This window comes from Coniophora puteana (genome assembly GCF_000271625.1).
Source record: "Coniophora puteana RWD-64-598 SS2 unplaced genomic scaffold CONPUscaffold_4, whole genome shotgun sequence".
Classification (NCBI taxonomy): Eukaryota; Fungi; Basidiomycota; class Agaricomycetes; order Boletales; family Coniophoraceae; genus Coniophora; species Coniophora puteana.
Window position 1 is genome coordinate 1,862,896 of NW_006913056.1, and position 16,487 is coordinate 1,879,382.

The 16,487-nt window shown below is 51.3% G+C and overlaps 5 protein-coding genes across 5 annotated transcripts; 2 read left to right on the forward strand and 3 right to left on the reverse strand.

The window, feature by feature from the left end:
• Positions 1-614: 614 nt before the first annotated feature.
• On the reverse strand, positions 615-2,355 carry CONPUDRAFT_81212 (kinase-like protein). The gene is made up of 8 exons (XM_007768352.1): positions 2,215-2,355; positions 2,080-2,156; positions 1,756-2,025; positions 1,603-1,686; positions 1,370-1,534; positions 1,161-1,309; positions 960-1,108; positions 615-907 (listed from the first exon to the last, which is right to left on the reverse strand). The coding sequence occupies exons 1-8, from the start codon at positions 2,270-2,272 to the stop codon at positions 828-830; spliced, it is 1,032 nt and encodes a 343-aa protein (XP_007766542.1). The 5' UTR covers positions 2,273-2,355; the 3' UTR covers positions 615-827.
• Positions 2,356-2,634: 279 nt separating this feature from the next.
• Positions 2,635-7,998, reverse strand: CONPUDRAFT_136292 (uncharacterized protein). The gene is made up of 4 exons (XM_007768803.1): positions 7,923-7,998; positions 6,328-7,866; positions 2,814-6,273; positions 2,635-2,757 (listed from the first exon to the last, which is right to left on the reverse strand). The coding sequence occupies exons 2-3, from the start codon at positions 7,838-7,840 to the stop codon at positions 2,828-2,830; spliced, it is 4,959 nt and encodes a 1,652-aa protein (XP_007766993.1). The 5' UTR covers positions 7,841-7,866; positions 7,923-7,998; the 3' UTR covers positions 2,635-2,757; positions 2,814-2,827.
• Positions 7,999-9,440: 1,442 nt separating this feature from the next.
• Positions 9,441-11,097, forward strand: CONPUDRAFT_164153 (Dehydroquinate synthase-like protein). The gene is made up of 8 exons (XM_007768804.1): positions 9,441-9,628; positions 9,681-9,953; positions 10,007-10,125; positions 10,174-10,211; positions 10,270-10,447; positions 10,505-10,577; positions 10,629-10,780; positions 10,852-11,097. Exons 1-8 carry the CDS (start codon positions 9,446-9,448, stop codon positions 11,009-11,011), a joined length of 1,176 nt encoding a protein of 391 aa, XP_007766994.1. The 5' UTR covers positions 9,441-9,445; the 3' UTR covers positions 11,012-11,097.
• Positions 11,098-11,670: 573 nt separating this feature from the next.
• CONPUDRAFT_89139 (cation efflux protein) lies at positions 11,671-13,079 on the forward strand (the record flags this gene model as incomplete). Its single annotated transcript, XM_007768805.1, has 4 exons — positions 11,671-11,878; positions 11,935-12,063; positions 12,122-12,631; positions 12,691-13,079. The coding sequence occupies 4 exons, from the start codon at positions 11,671-11,673 to the stop codon at positions 13,077-13,079; spliced, it is 1,236 nt and encodes a 411-aa protein (XP_007766995.1).
• A 1,262-nt stretch (positions 13,080-14,341) lies between these two features.
• Positions 14,342-16,402, reverse strand: CONPUDRAFT_121609 (uncharacterized protein). The gene is made up of 8 exons (XM_007768806.1): positions 16,250-16,402; positions 16,142-16,189; positions 15,915-16,087; positions 15,835-15,841; positions 15,660-15,779; positions 15,530-15,610; positions 15,105-15,470; positions 14,342-15,052 (listed from the first exon to the last, which is right to left on the reverse strand). The coding sequence occupies exons 1-8, from the start codon at positions 16,386-16,388 to the stop codon at positions 14,721-14,723; spliced, it is 1,266 nt and encodes a 421-aa protein (XP_007766996.1). The 5' UTR covers positions 16,389-16,402; the 3' UTR covers positions 14,342-14,720.
• Positions 16,403-16,487: the final 85 nt, after the last annotated feature.

A 16,487-nucleotide genomic window follows, 5' to 3' on the forward strand; every position in this document is an offset into this window, starting at 1 on the left:
TACCGCCGAGGTGACTGTTCGGAGAAGACCCTCTGAGTCGGACGATCCTGCTTGCGGGAAAAGTCTGGGACCTTGATGCGGGCAGCCTGATCAGCGACCCAGGCTAATGTGCTGCATGACGCCCTGGGTGATGGTGCGGGTCGCTCAGTGACGGAAGGTAGGTTCTTTGGTGCGCTGTGGGTGCGGTTATGTGAGAGGGAGAGCTGGGAGCGGCCGGTCATTTTGCTGGGGGAACGACTGGGTGTTTCTGGCATTGGGTGTAGTGGTGCGCTGGCAATGCGTGGGCGGAGTTGAGGGTGGGGTATGTAAGAGCGCTCCATGGACACTCAAGCTTCAAAAATCAAAATAGGGATAGCGGACAGCACTATGGTGTCAAATTTCGTCAAGTTGGCTGGATTGCTGAAAGAGGAGAACGGCAGTCAACCAGAAGAAGCTAAATCGCGACCTCCAACGTCGAGCCTTATAGACAGTCTTGCACGAGGTCAGCCTCGTGGCAAGCTTGTTTACTGCCGCGCGCTAAATATTTTGCCACAGCAGCTTGATAAGATCATGGAGAGGCGACAGTCCATTGACAAGTCCCTGCAAGCGCCGCACTGTGACTATCAAGGATCTTGACGGAATTGAAGACATAATTTAGTACTAATAGGGACAACATATATGCTTCTAAATCTACACACGTGCACGTACGCGCGTAGTACACGCTCTGCGCACGCATCATACTTATGATCGATCAAGCATCTGTTATACACAGTATCAATTAAATTATCACCACACAAGCAGAACCGGAGCCCAAGTAGAGTAAACAAAGCAGATTCGAGTCTGTCGGATCACATGGAGCAAAAACCTGAGTCGCTGACATAGTCTGTCGAGTCTCCTTTTGCAGTTGCAGGTTCCAACCGAACAAGATCTATGCAAGATAGTCAGTCGCATGCTCGGAGACAGAACGGTGGTCTGCATACTGAAATAACTGTGGGCTTGAGCTTCCTTGGCCGTCAAACGCTTCTGGTGATCATATCGAAGCATCTTGTCGAGGAGGTCAAGTGCTTCGCCTGTAGCGTTCTGTTGATTGTCGGCGTTGATGAACCGAGACCACGGCTGTCTTGGGTAGCTAAAGCATATGTCAGATCGATGGTTTCTGGCCCAAGTAGAAGCTGACACACGATTGTAGGAGCCCTTCAATATCGGTCTCAAAAGCGATGCCATGTGTCTGAAGATAAGTGTCGAACGTGTCCGTGCCCAACACTTTCATTATCTTGAGAAGCTGATCATCGTTGTCCGCGCCCTTGAAAAAATGCTCCTTTCGGAAGAGCTACAGAGATCGCGTAATGAGGCTATCTCGGCTGCACAGGAGTAGAACGGAACCACACACCATGCCTGCCAACATGCACCCCACGCTCCATATGTCCAGGCTGTAGTCATACTCCTTGTAACCAACCAGGAGCTCTGGGCCTTTGTAATAACGAGACCCGACGCGGATGTGATACGTCTGTCCTGGGTGGTAGAATTCAGCCAACCCCCAGTCAATCAGTCGGAGCTACACGGAGATGAAACGAGCAGGAAGAATTCAATGCAATTGACACGACATGGGGAGCCAAGACTGACTTTGCGACGCCGGTGATCTATCATCACGTTGCCGGGCTTCACATCACGATGCATAATACCGCGGGAGTGAACGAAGTCCAATGCCTGTTGCACAGTTAACGATCCATCGATGATGGGTTCACTTGGGTGTGCAAGCTGTGCAAGTAAACATACCTTGAGCAGCTGGAAAATATAGTACTTGATATCCACCTCCGTCAGTACGGGGTATAATGATTTCCATTCCGTATTGTCGACATATTCCATTATCAAGCTGTGGTATCGTGCGGTCGGGTCTCTGACGACATCAAGGAGGGCGACAATGTTGGCGCCGCCCGTTATATTTCGGAGAACCTTTATCTCGCGGTTGATCTTCTTTGCGGCGACAGGCTTCAGAACTTTGACTATGCACCTATCAGAGTTGACCATGTCCACGCCTTCAAAGACCTAGAGCAACACATGTCATTGCTTGAACGAGAGGGAGGATCAAAACGTGTCAACCTCGGAATAACGCCCACCGCCGAGACGGCGGATAACCTCATAGCGTTCAGGAGTACTCCACTCGATTTTGAAGTTGTCTGCAAGGGAGCAGTGAGAAGGACGAACGACAACGACGAGTACGTGGCGAACACTGACCATAATCATACCAGTTGGGTCCCAGGCGGGCATTGGCATGGGCATATACTCGAGCCATGGCTTGTCAATGGGGGTTTGCCGCACAAGGAAGATGAAAGGAGAGAACAAGGAGGTTGGCTCACCACATGAGACCAGTTAACGCCGAAGCATCGACATTGAAGCCGTGGACGTCCGTCAGCGACTCGAAACCACTATCACCGCACAGCCACACAAACAGGCACTCTTGTCACTGTCAAGCGTCATCCCACAAAGCTTTTGCTCGCCATCAGTAAGGTCCAACATGTCAGACCGTGGACCTCGAACATCGTGCAATATTCTCATCATGTCAGTAAATGATATCACATTATAACGACAATCCACCCAAAGTATGCAAGGTTCGTTATCTAACCAAATTAATAACAATGCAGTAGTAAAGAGGGGGTAAAAGACAGGTCATTGTCAAATGTTTGCCATAAAAATAACAGTGAGATGCGAGCATATAAAAACACAGTGCAAATGCAAAACGAGAGTACAATTGCTAATACCGAGAGCGAGCAACTAAGACTAAGACCGGCCTTCGTCAGACTTGTGAAGCAAAAGACAGACAGCTGATAGCTCACCAATAAAGAAAAATCTAGGGACCGCCGTTAGCACCATCTGAGGTACCAACTTGCATGTAGGCCAACACGAGAGGAATAGAGCTATTCTGCTGACATATCATCTCCAAGTCCTTGCCGGACCAATGCCGCTCCTCTAAGTCCCCTGACGCATCAGGGTCCTTGTCCTCCTCCAGCCCCTGGTCTGAAGCATAAGCGCCAGTGCTGTCACCGTTCCCCATGCCCTGCAATTCCGCTTTGCCAGGGCCGTGCTTGTGGTAAACCCTGCTGCGGGACTTGGAGCGCACCAGATGAGCAGCCAGGTCCATCTTCCGCTCATCCTGGGTCTTCTTGGAGTTCTGGGCTCTCCCTGCCTTGCCATCGCGGGCCTTGGATGACGCCAATGAGTACGCCAAGGCTTCCCGAGGCAGGAGGGTTTCCTGTAACACTCGGAATGCTAACTGAACGGAGGCAGCCTGGAATTTCGACGGCGAGCTATAGGTGGGACTATTGGCTCTTTTCAGTGAGACCACCCATTCATTACGCATAATTGGGTCAGGAACACTGAACATGTACTTGCGCTTGACCTCGTTGTGATCAAGGAACGCCATCTGGAAGGTGTTGCGCATAAACGCACGTTCAACCTCAACGGGGCTGCTCAGGGGCAATCCGCCATACAGAACAGCGTTGGGCCCGCAGCGTAGCATCCCAATAGTCTTCGGCCCAAACGAACTACCCGTGATTCGGAAGGAAGCTTCAGCGGATTTCGTGAAGCTCAGAACAGGAGGATCAAAGATTAGATCTTGCCCGTAGAGTTCAATAGCGAAGTGCGGGTCAGGTTGTGGGATACGGAGGACGATGGGCTCAGACTGGATCCTGTAAGTGAGACGAGGAGGCAACAGCCGCTTGAAGGTAACACTGCTGTCAGGAAGGGATCTGTTCGGGCGAAGCATCGCTTGCGATAATCTCTCTTGACGTATTGAATCGTACATATCGCCAACAAGCTCATCTGAGATCAACCCTCGAGGGTCGATCCGCTGGAAAGCCTCCAAGAAGTCTCTGTCTGTCACATTCCGGTGTAGATAGGTGGGATGCCCTGGTTCCGAGGAGATGCCGCCGTGAAGAACTTCGTTCAGCTGGATAAGAGCGCGCACAAGTTTGCTCGCCAGGTCTCTATCGTAGGCGACATTCTTTGCGTTGGCCTCGTACCATCGGCTTGCGAAAGACTCGAGTAGAATCTCGAAGGGCGTGTAGCTCGACGAGGGTGCCTGAGAAGGGATACCAATGGACATCAAGAAAGTGCGCAGGGCCTTGTCTACTCGGAGCCCCGAGAAGCCGAATGAGTCGATATAGCGCTTAAGCACCGCCTTTGACGACCTCCGAGAAAGATATTCTCCAAGCTGAACCCTGTCCAGTTCCGTTGTCCTGAAAAGCAGGTCGCCCACAGCGATTGGATCATCGCGGTAGCCCGCCTGCGAAAGTATGTTGCCCACCGCACGATCGGGATCGCTTGAGAACAGCCGTACAAAAGCAGATAGAGCTGGGCTCTGTGTGGATTGACGGGATGCAACCTTACTCTGGACATCCTCGCGCTCACCACTAACCAAGAGATGTGAGCGCTGCACCACATTCTTGACGATGAACTTCCGGTCTGATGGATTGGGCTTCGTCAGCTCCAGGAAAGCGTCAGGACCCCGAGTGACAGGCTTTGCAATAATGAGAAGGTCAGTGAACAAGAAGAGGAACCGGTCTTTGACGGTGTTGGAGTTGACGACCTGCAAGACGGGCGACGAAACGAGGAGCTTCCGGGTAGAAGCATCCTCGACCACCGACGCCCACATAGGACTCTTCGAACCGCGAGCAAGTAGATCATCGAGGCGGCCCAGAACAATGCTACCCTGCAACTGAGTTTGCGACAGCTGCGAAGATGAAGTGGACGACGACTCAGAGGTAGTATGTGGAGGATAATCCGAGATTGATGACCAGGGATCAGGCGTGGGAGATTGGTCTATTGGCGACGGTGTCATCGCAGGTGAACCAGACAGCTTTCTATCCATCCCATTAGGCCGCGAAACCTTGCTTGCCTTCGGCGTTCTTTGTGAGTCCTCGCGATATGAACCAGATTGCGTAGATACTGAGGACAGCTCGGCATTCTCCGTGACTTGCTTGGGGAAAGGAGTGCTTGCAGACTTGGTGTGGGTAAAGGTTGCCTTGTCAGACGGCACCTCTTCCCAGTCTGAAGATAGGTCATGTTCTTTTCTGCCTCGCAACAAGTCCGACAGCGATGGCTTCTTGTTTGCTTGCGGTGGGCGTGCTTCTTCCGGCGGATGAACAGAGGGCGTTGAGGGTTGAGAGAATAGCTTTTTAGCACTAAGCCATTTCCTGACACCTTCTACATTCGTAGGAAGTGTTCTACCAGGGGTCGAGCTGGTTGCAGGGGCTGACGAGAGACCCTGACTAAAGTAGTCGGGATGTGAGGAAGAAGAAGGGACAGCGGATATAGGCGGCGAGTTAAGATTCTTAAACTTGGCCAGTAACCGAGTATCAGACGCCTGGTGGGAAAGTTTACGGTCTCTTGTAAGTTCAGGGGAATGGGAAGGTGTGTTGGATAAACTTGACGGAATCGTGTTTAGATCCGCCTCATTCCCGAGGGACAAAACAATGTCTGGTGTCGACGATGAGAGCGACATCCCTCTTGCACGGTTTCGCTGCTCCTCCAACTTTTTCATTCCGGGGAAGGGGAAAAGCTTCGCATGCTGGTATTTTGCGAGGTCAACTGCAGAAGCCGGCGGGATGGGGGAGACCCCACTTCGCGGAGGCGTTTGTGGGCTCAACGAAAGGGCAGAGGTAGAAGCAGAGGGTGATTGCATAAGCGGATTTTGCTGCTGCGCGAGCGAAGCCGGACCGTCGTTCTTTGGAACCGTAATGCTCGCTCCACTCTCACGGCTGACGCTAGAGTCGGTGTGCGTTCGCTGCTCACGAGTCACAATACTGTTCGTGCGTGAGCGCCGTCCGTTAGTAGACCCACTGCGAGTGAGTGTGTTCTTGAGCTTTTCCCAGGTGCTACTCGAGCCTTGTTTTGACGGAGTTTCAGCGCGAGTATCCTCAAAATCGAAGTCAGGCGACAAGGGGGAGCGATCGCTCTGAATTCGCGACGCAACGGAAAGGCGCTGGGGATAAACGAGGGGAGAATCAGACGCATCACTCCTTCGCACCACAGCGGCACCATTTGAAAATGCGACCACGGAAGACGAAGAGGGGGAAGCGTGCGTGAGATTGGTGTCCAGCGGAAGTTCGGTTTCCACCACAATGGGACGAGAAGTCGAGGAGGGCCGGGAGGTTTCCTCAACTTGAGGTAGTGATTCATCCTTGGGAGACTCGGGGGCCGGGATGTCATCTTCGTCCTCGTCCTCGTCTGGGTTTTCTTGCGACTCCTCATCCTCGTAGTCGTAATCGTCATTAATCGGCATGCGCGACTCCGGTACTGAAAAGAAATATTTCAAATGATTCCCTAACCGCACATAACCACATAACATACCTGGATCTGCTATCCAACTAATTTCACGCTCAATCCCATCATTGTAAGCCGCTCGACTGTAGCTGCGCTCGTCTCCCGAGTACAAAACTTCATCCTCATCTCGAGACTGTTTTTCTTTGAGAGGAGTAGAAAACGGACTGGAAAGGAATGGGTCTTGTTGCCTCGATGGTGCTCTGGATGCAGTTCTTGAAGACATGTGAGCTGGCGCTCCCAGTACGTCATTATCATCGAGGCCAGATTGGGTAGAGTCTAATGACGGTGTATTTGAGGGCTGGGGAGGACGGGGAGATTGATCTGGGGTGAAACGTCTTGGAGGGGGTGGTGGAGGATAACCAGCATGAATGGGGGCACGGTCCTCATCATCTTGGTCTTCAATGATTATACTCCGCCTCTTACGAGGTGGCGGGAGCTCCTGAGAGTTCAAGCGGATTGGAGTAGCTTGGCGACTTCCAGCCAAGGTATCATTTAGGTTGATACTAGGGGTAAGACGGGTCGGCAAGCGAAGCGGGTTGTCCAAAACAGGCGGCGGAGGTACGTCGTCAGGCAGGGGAAGTGGAGTTGGTGGCATGACTGGTGTATTTGTAGAGGTAGAAACAGACTCAGAATCATCAGTAGTTGATCGAGGAGCAGCATTAGAAGAGCTGCGCCGAGATCGACGTCTTATTCGCTTCCGCATAGGTGTATTGATTGGTTCCTTTTCCTCGCCCCCACTCGTGACTTCATCCATGTTGATGCGTCCGTTTAACCTCTGGAATAGAGCTTGTCGTACAGCATGGCGCTCGCCACCAGCAACAGTGTTGTTTCTATTCAGCTTGCCAGGCAAGGGTGGTGTTGCGGCAGGAGATGAATCAAAAGGATCGTAAGTTTCAGTGCCTCCAGTAAGTTTGTGCATCGCCATCATCCGGGCCGTCGCACTGTTCGAGCGAAAAAGCCCCTTCTGGAGTGCTTCAAGCGTAGGTAGCATGGGCGTTGGAGGGGAGGTACCAGGGTATTCTGGCGATAAGAGAGCGGGGGACATGAGTAATCGCGGGTTCATTATGCCGGTGATATGCGAAGGAATAGGCGAAATAATGGCATCAGAGGAAGCAGGTAGTGGTTGAGGGGATGGCGAGTCTTCAGGGGAAGAATCATTGCTCGGGGTGACGGGAGGCACTGGCGACTGGGGAGGTTTAAACTTTCCTCGCAAGTCCTTGGACCCTCTGGATCGCGAACGTGAACGTGAGCGGCGTTTTCGTGCCGCAGGGCCGGGCTCTGGTGTCTCGGGCTTCTCGACAGGGTGAACATCCTGCTCTGAACCTGGTTCAACACTGCCTTCGTCCACTGATGGCCGGGCTGGTTCTAGTTGTAAATCCAAGTTTCCATCTGGTTGTATGCGTTCTCCATCGCTCATGCCTTCGACATGCATCGGCGGGCGACGGCCATCTTTCATGCGGGGTAATGATGCAGCGCGTTTGAGCCGTGCAACAAGGACGGCGCGCTGCTCGGCTGGCGATGATGTAAAATCATTCTCCATGGCAGATTATATGCTGAGCCTGGAGACTGGGTGCTGGGAGGTGAGTAGGTTTGTTGCATATATGCGCACTTCAAATACGCACTTCAGGCTCGTGAAAGAGGTCGTATCCGACCCAGGGTTGCCGGCGAGCGGCTCAACAGCCCAAGTCCCTAAGACTGCAGAGTAGAGTCAAGGAAAGAGAGTAGGGATGGAGAAGGGATAGTTACCTGGGAGGGACAGAATGAAGAACAAGAACAAGGAATGAGAGAAAGCCGTAATAGTGAAGAAGTGACAGATTGGAAACCACTTTACACAGAAACCGAAGCTGGCATGTACACGTGGGAAAAAGAGTCCGGGGAACCCTGCACTGCTTGTGCACTTCAAGTTCATGGCATACGTTACCGTAAGAGTTCCTGATCCTGCCACCCATCCCATGGGCCATCACCACGCTCCCCGTCTATCCTCGTTGGTGCCGCGAGGTCACCGTACAACTAGCTAGAAATTCCTTCGACCCTTCTTCAAACTATTCCATCTCCACCGCTATCGAGCGCGGTACCAGATAGTTGCACCATATTCTGACGCACTACTAGCCCGCTCTACCTTGGGCAATGAACTGTCCTATACGCCTTATTGGGCTCTGCTCACGCCTAGAAAAACCCGAAGTCTCTAGGATAAGGCCACCAATAGCGTTCGGATGTCCTGCCAGGCGCACTCAAGGATGGTTCATCGACGTTTCATATATGAACTTGAAATAGCTCTATTGTTCACCTGGGATTCGCAAAACATCTTTTCCTAACCGACTTTCGTGTAATCCCGCTCTGATTGCAATGATCATGTCGCTGGCACTTGCTGTGTTCCGTCGTCAAAGTCTTCGGTCGTGCGTCTTTTTGTGAATTCTCCCACTATGCTTAGTTGCCCATCATCTCTCGCGAGGGTGGGGATCTATTGTTGCTCGGATGCGCCCAAAGAAAAAGACGTTTTCGCCCTCCCGGCTGTATAGATAAATCTAGAAGGCCGTCACCGGATAACAGATCATATTTGCCTCCGCCTTCGTTGGGCGCAATAGAAGAGTCACCCGACATTTTGACCGTAATCCATCAATGAAAGGAGCTTTTATGAACACATGAGGCTATACGCTTCTTCTAGTTGACCCCCGCGTTGCGACAAGCTCGTTGGACGTGTTAGTTTCTTGTCGCCGGTCCGAGCCTGGTGAGTGGTCGCCGGTAGTTGGCGAAATGCGTGGTTAATCCAACTACGTTGCAAATAAACCTCCGAGACAAGGGTGCTCCAGCAGGACTATGGTAAGTTACACGGACTCGGCTGGGCCATCATTGGTTCATCATACTCACCAGCTTCTCGTCTACGTTTTCGGTACGGGAGCCTGCTTTCTCATGAGGGAAAGCGCATGTTCCGGATATTCAGTTTGCCTCGCGTTAGTTCTGGGGCATAAGACACCGGACACCATGTGTATTCTTGCTTATCCTGTTCACACAGGAGTATTCACCCGAAATTCGGTGATTAGTCCAGCATGTTGATGACTCTTGTTGGGCTGGCATTCGCCATGTGACGTCATCGATATAGTCTTAATCGATTCTTCTCCCATAGTATGAAGCTCCCACCACGATCATGTCTTCCCAGATAACCAACACGCCGAGCGCAGATGTCCTCACTGGTTTCTACTCTTACACTGACACGCTCAAAGGCGTATACTATGGACCTGGTTGCGTCAATGACGCCCTTCCCAAACTCTTGGCTACCATAGGTAGTACAAAAGCTTTGATCGTCACGGGGAAGTCGCTGCGGGAAAAGGTCAGACTCTGGCAGGACCTTGCTTTGAGTCGCATTCTCATGCCTGTCCAAGACCGATGTCATTTCCAGGATCGAGACTATCCTGAAGGAGCACAACGCGTACGGGGCAACGTTATCTGAGATTGGTGAACACGCTCCCGTGAGCGGGATCCACAACGGCGTCAAGCTCTTCAACGAGATTCAAGCCGACGTCTTCGTTGCTGTTGGCGGCGGGTCTCCGGTAGACGCGGCTAAAGCCATGTCATACTTCATTCAGCAGCAAAGAGGTGGAAGTTTTGTGAAACAAATAGCTATCCCCACTACCCTTAGCGCCGCGGAATACACGGTGAGTTGTTTGTGGAAAGACCTCGAGATACTAAGAATAAGCTGGCGAGGTAGGCAGGGGTCGGTTATACCAATGAAGAGGGCCAAAAAACTGTGCTTATGTCTCCATTTTTGCCACCCGCGGGCGTTATTCTGGATGCAGAACTTACCATTACAACCCCTGAACGTTTGTGGTAAGTAGTTTACTCACTAGTGGTTGAACACCAACGGATGTCTTGCAGGCTGTCGTCCGGTATCAGGGCGCTTGACCATGCAGTCGGTACGCAAGCTTGCGAAGTTATAGAATGTTCCGTCCTCATGCACGGGTCATATACTAGAGGGGCTCTATCGTCCACTCCTTGCTCTTCCTGCAAAGGTCCTAGGTTATGCGGCACTCGCCGACCTATTCAAATACCTCCCAGAGTCGAAAGCGAACCCCAAGGATTTAGCTGCGCGTCAGAAGCTGCAGGTGGCGGCTTGGATGAGTTTATGGCCCATAAAGACGGAAAGACCCAGGTATGAGAATACTAACCTTACCCTATTACGTGCCTTGAATCATACTCTTTGGGACAGCCCCTTGGGTCTTTCGCATGCGTTGGGACATAAGTTGGGAGCAACCTATGGAATTCCGCACGGAATCACTTCGGTACCAGCCTGCTTCTTTTCGGGTAGATGCGCACTGCTAACGTAGTTGCAGTGTCTTACACTGGCCTCCGTTATTCAATACAAGGCGGAGACTGCTCCAGAGGAAGATAAGCGCTCGCTTGCAGAGGCCTTGTTCTACCTCCAGGAGCCGTCGACGGGTACGCTCGATGGTGATGTCAAAAAGCTTGCCTTTCGTATAGACGGGTGAGCACAACTTACTGTTCTTTAACAAGCTTTTTTTTTCCTGTTGCCGAATACGCATTTGTTATGAACAGTCTGGTTAAGCGCCTGGGACTGTCGACCAGCCTCGAGGAAAACAAAGTACCCAAGGCGGATCTGGCCAAGATAGCGAAGCTGGCATTAGGCGAGGATCAGTCAACTCACCCTCAGGTTGTCGAGCTACTGGAAAACATTTACTCGAAGAGAGGGCTCTGAAAGGTTGAATGGGGATACAACTCAACGTATTGTACTTGGATAACCTCGTGGATGTACTGGAACTTCGCCTAAAAGTTTATAGCAACGATATCCAGAAAGCCGCCCTGTCCGAACAGCCCGAATCATGACAAATCGAGATCGTGAGACTGGTTTACCCCGATGCTCGTGATCGACGACGTCAGAGGTCCGACCAGAGTCTCAAGTAGCAGCGGAGGCGAAGCAGATGGTGCACGCCTCTATCCCCGCCTCTACAGAAGCTGTAAGTATTGTACGCCCAGGATTTTCGTGGATCAAGAGGCTGCGCACGATGAAACGCCGGATATACAGTTCCATCCGGGTAGTTCGGTTTCAATGTCCAGAGCTCGGAAGCAGGCTGTCTAGGGGCACACCCGACTTGGCGACCACGTCAACGCTGTGTTCTCGACATCACAACTCTATCCATACTGTTGTTCATCAACCTCCTGCTCCTGGGCGCGCGAGTGGAACCCCGCATTGGTGCACGACTGCTCGACAAAAAAGCTCAGGTCAGGTTGTTCGCAGCTTAGTAGGCCAGCTCAAGAACCGTAAGCGCAGCAGCCTGGAGCATACAATATATTGCTAAGTATGATTGCGCAGACAGAATAAGCCTGTCTTGTTTAGTGATGGCACAGCGCAGAACAATGTCTACTACGGAGAAACCACAGAGCAGTTCTGCACCCAAGCCGCCCCACAATCACGACCATGACCACGACCACAAGCATGCTCACGTTCACGAGAACGGCCATGACCACACCCACTCTCATGGTATCTTCGGTCATTCTCATGCAGCACATGACCACGACCATTCTGAAGATGCAGAGAGAGTTATGCAAGCGCTTTCAGGCAAAGGTGTGTGACCCAGAGACAACGTCTCGATGGCACAGTCCCAACTGACTGAAGAGCAGGTGACCGAGGGAGCCAAATCACGCTCGTCGGGCTGTTCACCAATGTTGGGCTCACGGCAGCAAAGGGTATCGCAGGGTGGCAGATGCACTCGGCTTCATTGCTAGCGGATGCAGGGCATTCTCTGAGCGGTGAGTCTCCCACCATGGTCTTTAATGGATGCACCGCCTTACGACGATGAGCGCACAGACCTACTGGGTGACTTTGTGACCCTCTTCTGCTGGAAATTGTCCAGGAAACCCCCATCACTGCGTTACCCGTACGGTTTCGCGAAGTTTGAAACCCTTGGGACAACCATGGTCTCATTAATGTTGATTGGCGGGGCCTTGGGCATCGGCTTCCACTCTTGGCATCTCCTAGTGGAGTCTCTCAGTTCAACAGTGCCTACCATGTCCCCCGGACCTCTGCGTGATTTCGTGGAATCATTCGCGACGGCTGCGGACAATGTCCCTGTCGTTGGACATGCTCATGGACATGGGGACGTGCTCGATCCGAACGCGGCCTGGTTTGCGCTCGTAAGCGTGGTGGCTAAGGAATGGCTGTATCGGATAACCAAAAAGGTCGCCGATGATGAGAATAGCCCTGTCTTGTACGCAAACGCGATTCATCACAGGAGTGATGCATATTCGAGTGTGGTTGCGCTGGCGGCAATCCTTGGGTCATGGTTCTTCCCAGCGGTTCCTCTAGATCCTATAGGCGGTATGTGTCATTTAATTTTCCTTCGTGTAGCAGTACTAACGTAAGGCTAACTTCCATAGGCTTGGTTGTTTCAATTATAATTTTCCAACAAGGTCTTGGACTCTTTGGTGGCGCTTTTGCTGATTTGACGGACGCTGGCGTATCAGCGACCTCACATCGGGCGATGATGAGTGCTCTGGAGCAACTTGTATCTAAGTCCGCCGACGCCCCACTCCCCAATCACGAGTTGGCCTCCCAGGACGCACTATTGCTGGGTATCCGGAATCTTCGAGCTAAGCGCGCGGGATCGCTGGTGTTCGTCGATGTTACCATTGACGTTCCAGGCTCGCAGACCATATTGGCCACCACAAGCCTGCAGGAGACGATTACACGGACGTTGAAGGAAGCACGGAAGGAGGTTTCAGCGGTGAACGTCACGTTTAACCCTGTGAAGGAAAATGATGCTTGAGACTTCGGGTACATTGTTTTATAGTCTATTTATGCTTTCTGTTAGTGATAACAAACATCAAGTAGTGGGTGACAATACTGCCTACGCTTGCACGGGCATAGCGAGTGATGGTCGATCAGCGCTAAGCCATGCAATAAGCGTAACTCCACGTGAGCGACGCGAGACCAGCTCGCTTTAGACGCGTCACTAATTTCTCTCTCCTATCATGACTGAACTCAATCTACAGTTCGCATCTACGTATGCGCGAGACTCCAACTCCTTTAGGCTACTTGAGCTGCCGGCTGAGCTTCTACACCTCGTTCAATCCGATACTGCGCCGTAAGTACCTTATGCTCAGGTGGTGCGCGTCCTTCACACATTTCTTCATACAGACTCTTGTCAATTAAGGGTGACTCAACGGAAGAAGCAGCTGTTTGCACGCCCGATAAAACATACTTATTGCGCTCTGTCGTGTTGTCTAACACCGTGCTCGTGACATCGTCAGAAGGCGAGGATGGCCAAAGTATCGGCGTCCGCGACCAGCTTCACGAGATTATGGAAGTTCATCCAGCTGTTCCAAAGCTACACAAGCTATCCGAAGTACTTATCGGTATGGAATACGACGAGGGAGAGGAGGATTTGGCCGTACATACAAAGGTATGACTCGTTCGAAATACTTGGTGGAGCCCCTGTCGAATGACTTGATATGAGCGGCCCAAGTACACCTACGATCAGGCCCTACAGGAGATTCAAGCAAGTGAGAATGAACTGAAGCACGGTCTTAAGGAAAGACGTATCCTTATCTTAAACGGTATGGAGGGTTTCTCTTTTGCTATTGTGAACGCGATCCAACACATCGGCAGGTTGTCTTCGTCCAATCGCCCCAGCCTATCTCAACTCCATCCTTGAACTTCTTCTCAATTACCTGATATCACTGCGTCTATCTCCGCAGGCTGCATCTGCGGATGAACTGTCGTCTGCACTGGCGGATAATCATGAGATACCTCGATATGTCTCGGACCAGGTCATGGCCTGGTTTGGGACCGTCGATACCGGTATATGGACCATAGACATCGACTCCGTGGTCAGAGAAATTGGAATGGGCATTCTTAGGTATCACAAGGTTGTGCAGTCCCCCCACTTTTGGCGAAGAATCATGTACTCAACATAGGAACGAGCAGCATGAATCCATATCCGAGGCACGCTTTATGCAAAACTGGAGGGAGAAGGTCGGAGACTCCTTTGAAAATAGCGTGCAACTCCCTCTTCTGTCGGTGGGTCCCATTCAAATGAGTTTTCAATTTGGTGTTCATAAAACTTCTAGGGCAACTACTTGTTCAACGCTTCTGCCATTGGCGGGCCATCGCTAACCTACTTTCCTTCCTCCGATCTCCCTGTCGAACCCGCTGCGCGCTTTACGGAACTCTTCCTTGCCAGGTCCAGCTGGAAAGAAGACGAGATCAAGCCATTCCTCACAGAAATTGCTGTCAACCCCAAAGAAAGAGAGAAGCTCTTACTGAAGCATGCCAGAGCGACCACTACACCTCAAGGCATACTTTACACATCGAGAGTAAATTACAAAGGCTAAAGTCAAAGGATCTCCTGATGGTGAATCTTCATAACGAGGCTTTGATGTCCTGAGAAGGGAATAGCTGGCAGCCCTCATTTCCTCTGAGACCGGGTTGTTGCTGCTTTGCCTAGACTCTTGATGGGTGATGGTCGATACTCATCCTCTTCCTCATGATCCCTCTGACGCCTCTTGCGGCCTTTCGCGGAAGGTGTAGGCTCTATGTCCATGGGGTAGCCGTTGCCACGATCTAAAACCTTCAGCCCCGCTGGACCCGTCACACTGTCGATAAATGCCCACAGAGCTTTGCCGACGGTGGTGTTGTTACGGACATCATGGAACTGTTCGCGAATGCGCAGCCGCATGCGGAGGACAGCCTTCGCGCGAGCTTCTTGGCTCTCATGACGAAGAACATGCAGGAGGACACCTGACAATAATGCATACATTATCTCTTTTGACTAAGGGACATTGACACTCACCTATAAATACGAACTCAACAGGTGCAACTCGTTTATCCACCTGAGTGAAAGCATGCTGGAGGTTTGGGGATGTAGCGAGGAGCCAGAACTCGGTGAGGACCTCGTTCATCTGCTGCCTAAAGGCGGGTAACGGCTTGTCTATGCGTGATAGCCAGCGCTCGAGCTTCTGAGCCGTAGGTAGAAACTTTTCAGGCAGTCCATCGCAACAATACACGAGTTGCGCTATACATTGGAAGTCACGTCCACGTTTCGTGTCCCAGGCCAACACCTCTGAGAGTCCGCCACCGTCAGGCGGGCCACTTACATGCCTTGCTTCGAGATCTGATATCCATTCGGCCCATGGTGACGATATTGCCTGGAGCTTCTCTAGAAAGTACCATTTCAACCTAATTATGTCCGAATATCTGTGGCAAATAATCACGAACCTGCAGCAGTTAGACTCATTCCTAACTGTACACGCTGGAAGATCTCCCGCTCAGTTCCTGGAGCGATACCATAATATTCAACTAAGGCAGATGATCATTAACAATACGCCACATAAAGGATAAGACTTGCCACATGTGATTTGAGTACCTGCAAACTTCTTCTTCCAAAAATCGGGAATCTCAGGTCTTGTAGCCTTCTGGTTTTCGGAGCGCGTATACCAGAAGCTTTTCTTTCTTTGAGATTCGCGATCTTTGAACGCCAGTTAACGCGGAGCGGTTAGCTGGGAGTTATGCAAAGAACTTACGGGGAATCTGCAACCCCCGTCACATATGGGATAGTACAGTTCAGGTTTTAGGTTTTAGTGTTAATCATGTGGAAACTCACCAGACCATCAAAGAACTTCTGTATGGATGTCAATCTCTGCTTTCCATCGACACAAATTCGCACTTCCTCTCCTTCATCGTCACGCTGCACGGCAAAGATGACTGGTGGTACATAGAAGTTTCGGAATATCGAGTCAATAAGACCGATTTGTTTGCTTTCGGGCCACACCACGTCTGGACGAGTAAGGTCAGGGAGATGGTCCTGGAGACATGTACACAAAACTGTACCTCTTTGATATGCGGGGTTGAGGTCAATGAGACCCTGATGTATAAGTGCTGTGGTGAACTTGACTTGAGAAAGCATTCAAATATTTGTCTTCATGTGAGGGCTCTTACAGTGTAGCTCCTGAGCTGTGTAGATCCTTGCAGAAGGGGGTGTTAAACAATTGGTGATCTTGAAAGCATTGGGGTCCTCAGCCTCGGAGTCAAAGTCGTCTTCCAACTCGTCGTATTCCTTATCGGGATCCTGAGACATCTCGCCCAGTTTCGATGCACAAAGGAGCGGGGGAAGAAAAGGGAAAGTGAAAGTCGTGTGTTCTGAATTGAAACTAGGTGGTTGGCTTGGTCAAAGATG

What these genes read in the sequence shown, in the direction of transcription:
- CONPUDRAFT_136292 (XM_007768803.1), bottom strand. Translation starts at nt 7,840, where the DNA reads ATGGAGAATGATTTTACATCATCGCCAGCCGAGCAGCGCGCCGTCCTT. An exon ending in TAGTTGGATAGCAGATCCAG is followed by an intron (nt 6,274 to 6,327) that starts GTATGTTATGTG and finishes ATTTCTTTTCAG; the next exon opens with TACCGGAGTCGCGCATGCCG.
- CONPUDRAFT_164153 (XM_007768804.1), top strand. Translation starts at nt 9,446, where the DNA reads ATGTCTTCCCAGATAACCAACACGCCGAGCGCAGATGTCCTCACTGGT. An exon ending in ATAAAGACGGAAAGACCCAG is followed by an intron (nt 10,448 to 10,504) that starts GTATGAGAATAC and finishes TCTTTGGGACAG; the next exon opens with CCCCTTGGGTCTTTCGCATG. An exon ending in TTCCGCACGGAATCACTTCG is followed by an intron (nt 10,578 to 10,628) that starts GTACCAGCCTGC and finishes ACGTAGTTGCAG; the next exon opens with TGTCTTACACTGGCCTCCGT.
- CONPUDRAFT_121609 (XM_007768806.1), bottom strand. Translation starts at nt 16,388, where the DNA reads ATGTCTCAGGATCCCGATAAGGAATACGACGAGTTGGAAGACGACTTT. An exon ending in CAACCCCGCATATCAAAGAG is followed by an intron (nt 16,088 to 16,141) that starts GTACAGTTTTGT and finishes TTACTCGTCCAG; the next exon opens with ACGTGGTGTGGCCCGAAAGC. An exon ending in AATGAGTCTAACTGCTGCAG is followed by an intron (nt 15,471 to 15,529) that starts GTTCGTGATTAT and finishes GGTACTTTCTAG; the next exon opens with AGAAGCTCCAGGCAATATCG.
- CONPUDRAFT_81212 (XM_007768352.1), bottom strand. Translation starts at nt 2,272, where the DNA reads ATGGCTCGAGTATATGCCCATGCCAATGCCCGCCTGGGACCCAACTGG. An exon ending in ATATTTTCCAGCTGCTCAAG is followed by an intron (nt 1,687 to 1,755) that starts GTATGTTTACTT and finishes ACTGTGCAACAG; the next exon opens with GCATTGGACTTCGTTCACTC. An exon ending in TCAAGCCCACAGTTATTTCA is followed by an intron (nt 908 to 959) that starts GTATGCAGACCA and finishes TATCTTGCATAG; the next exon opens with ATCTTGTTCGGTTGGAACCT.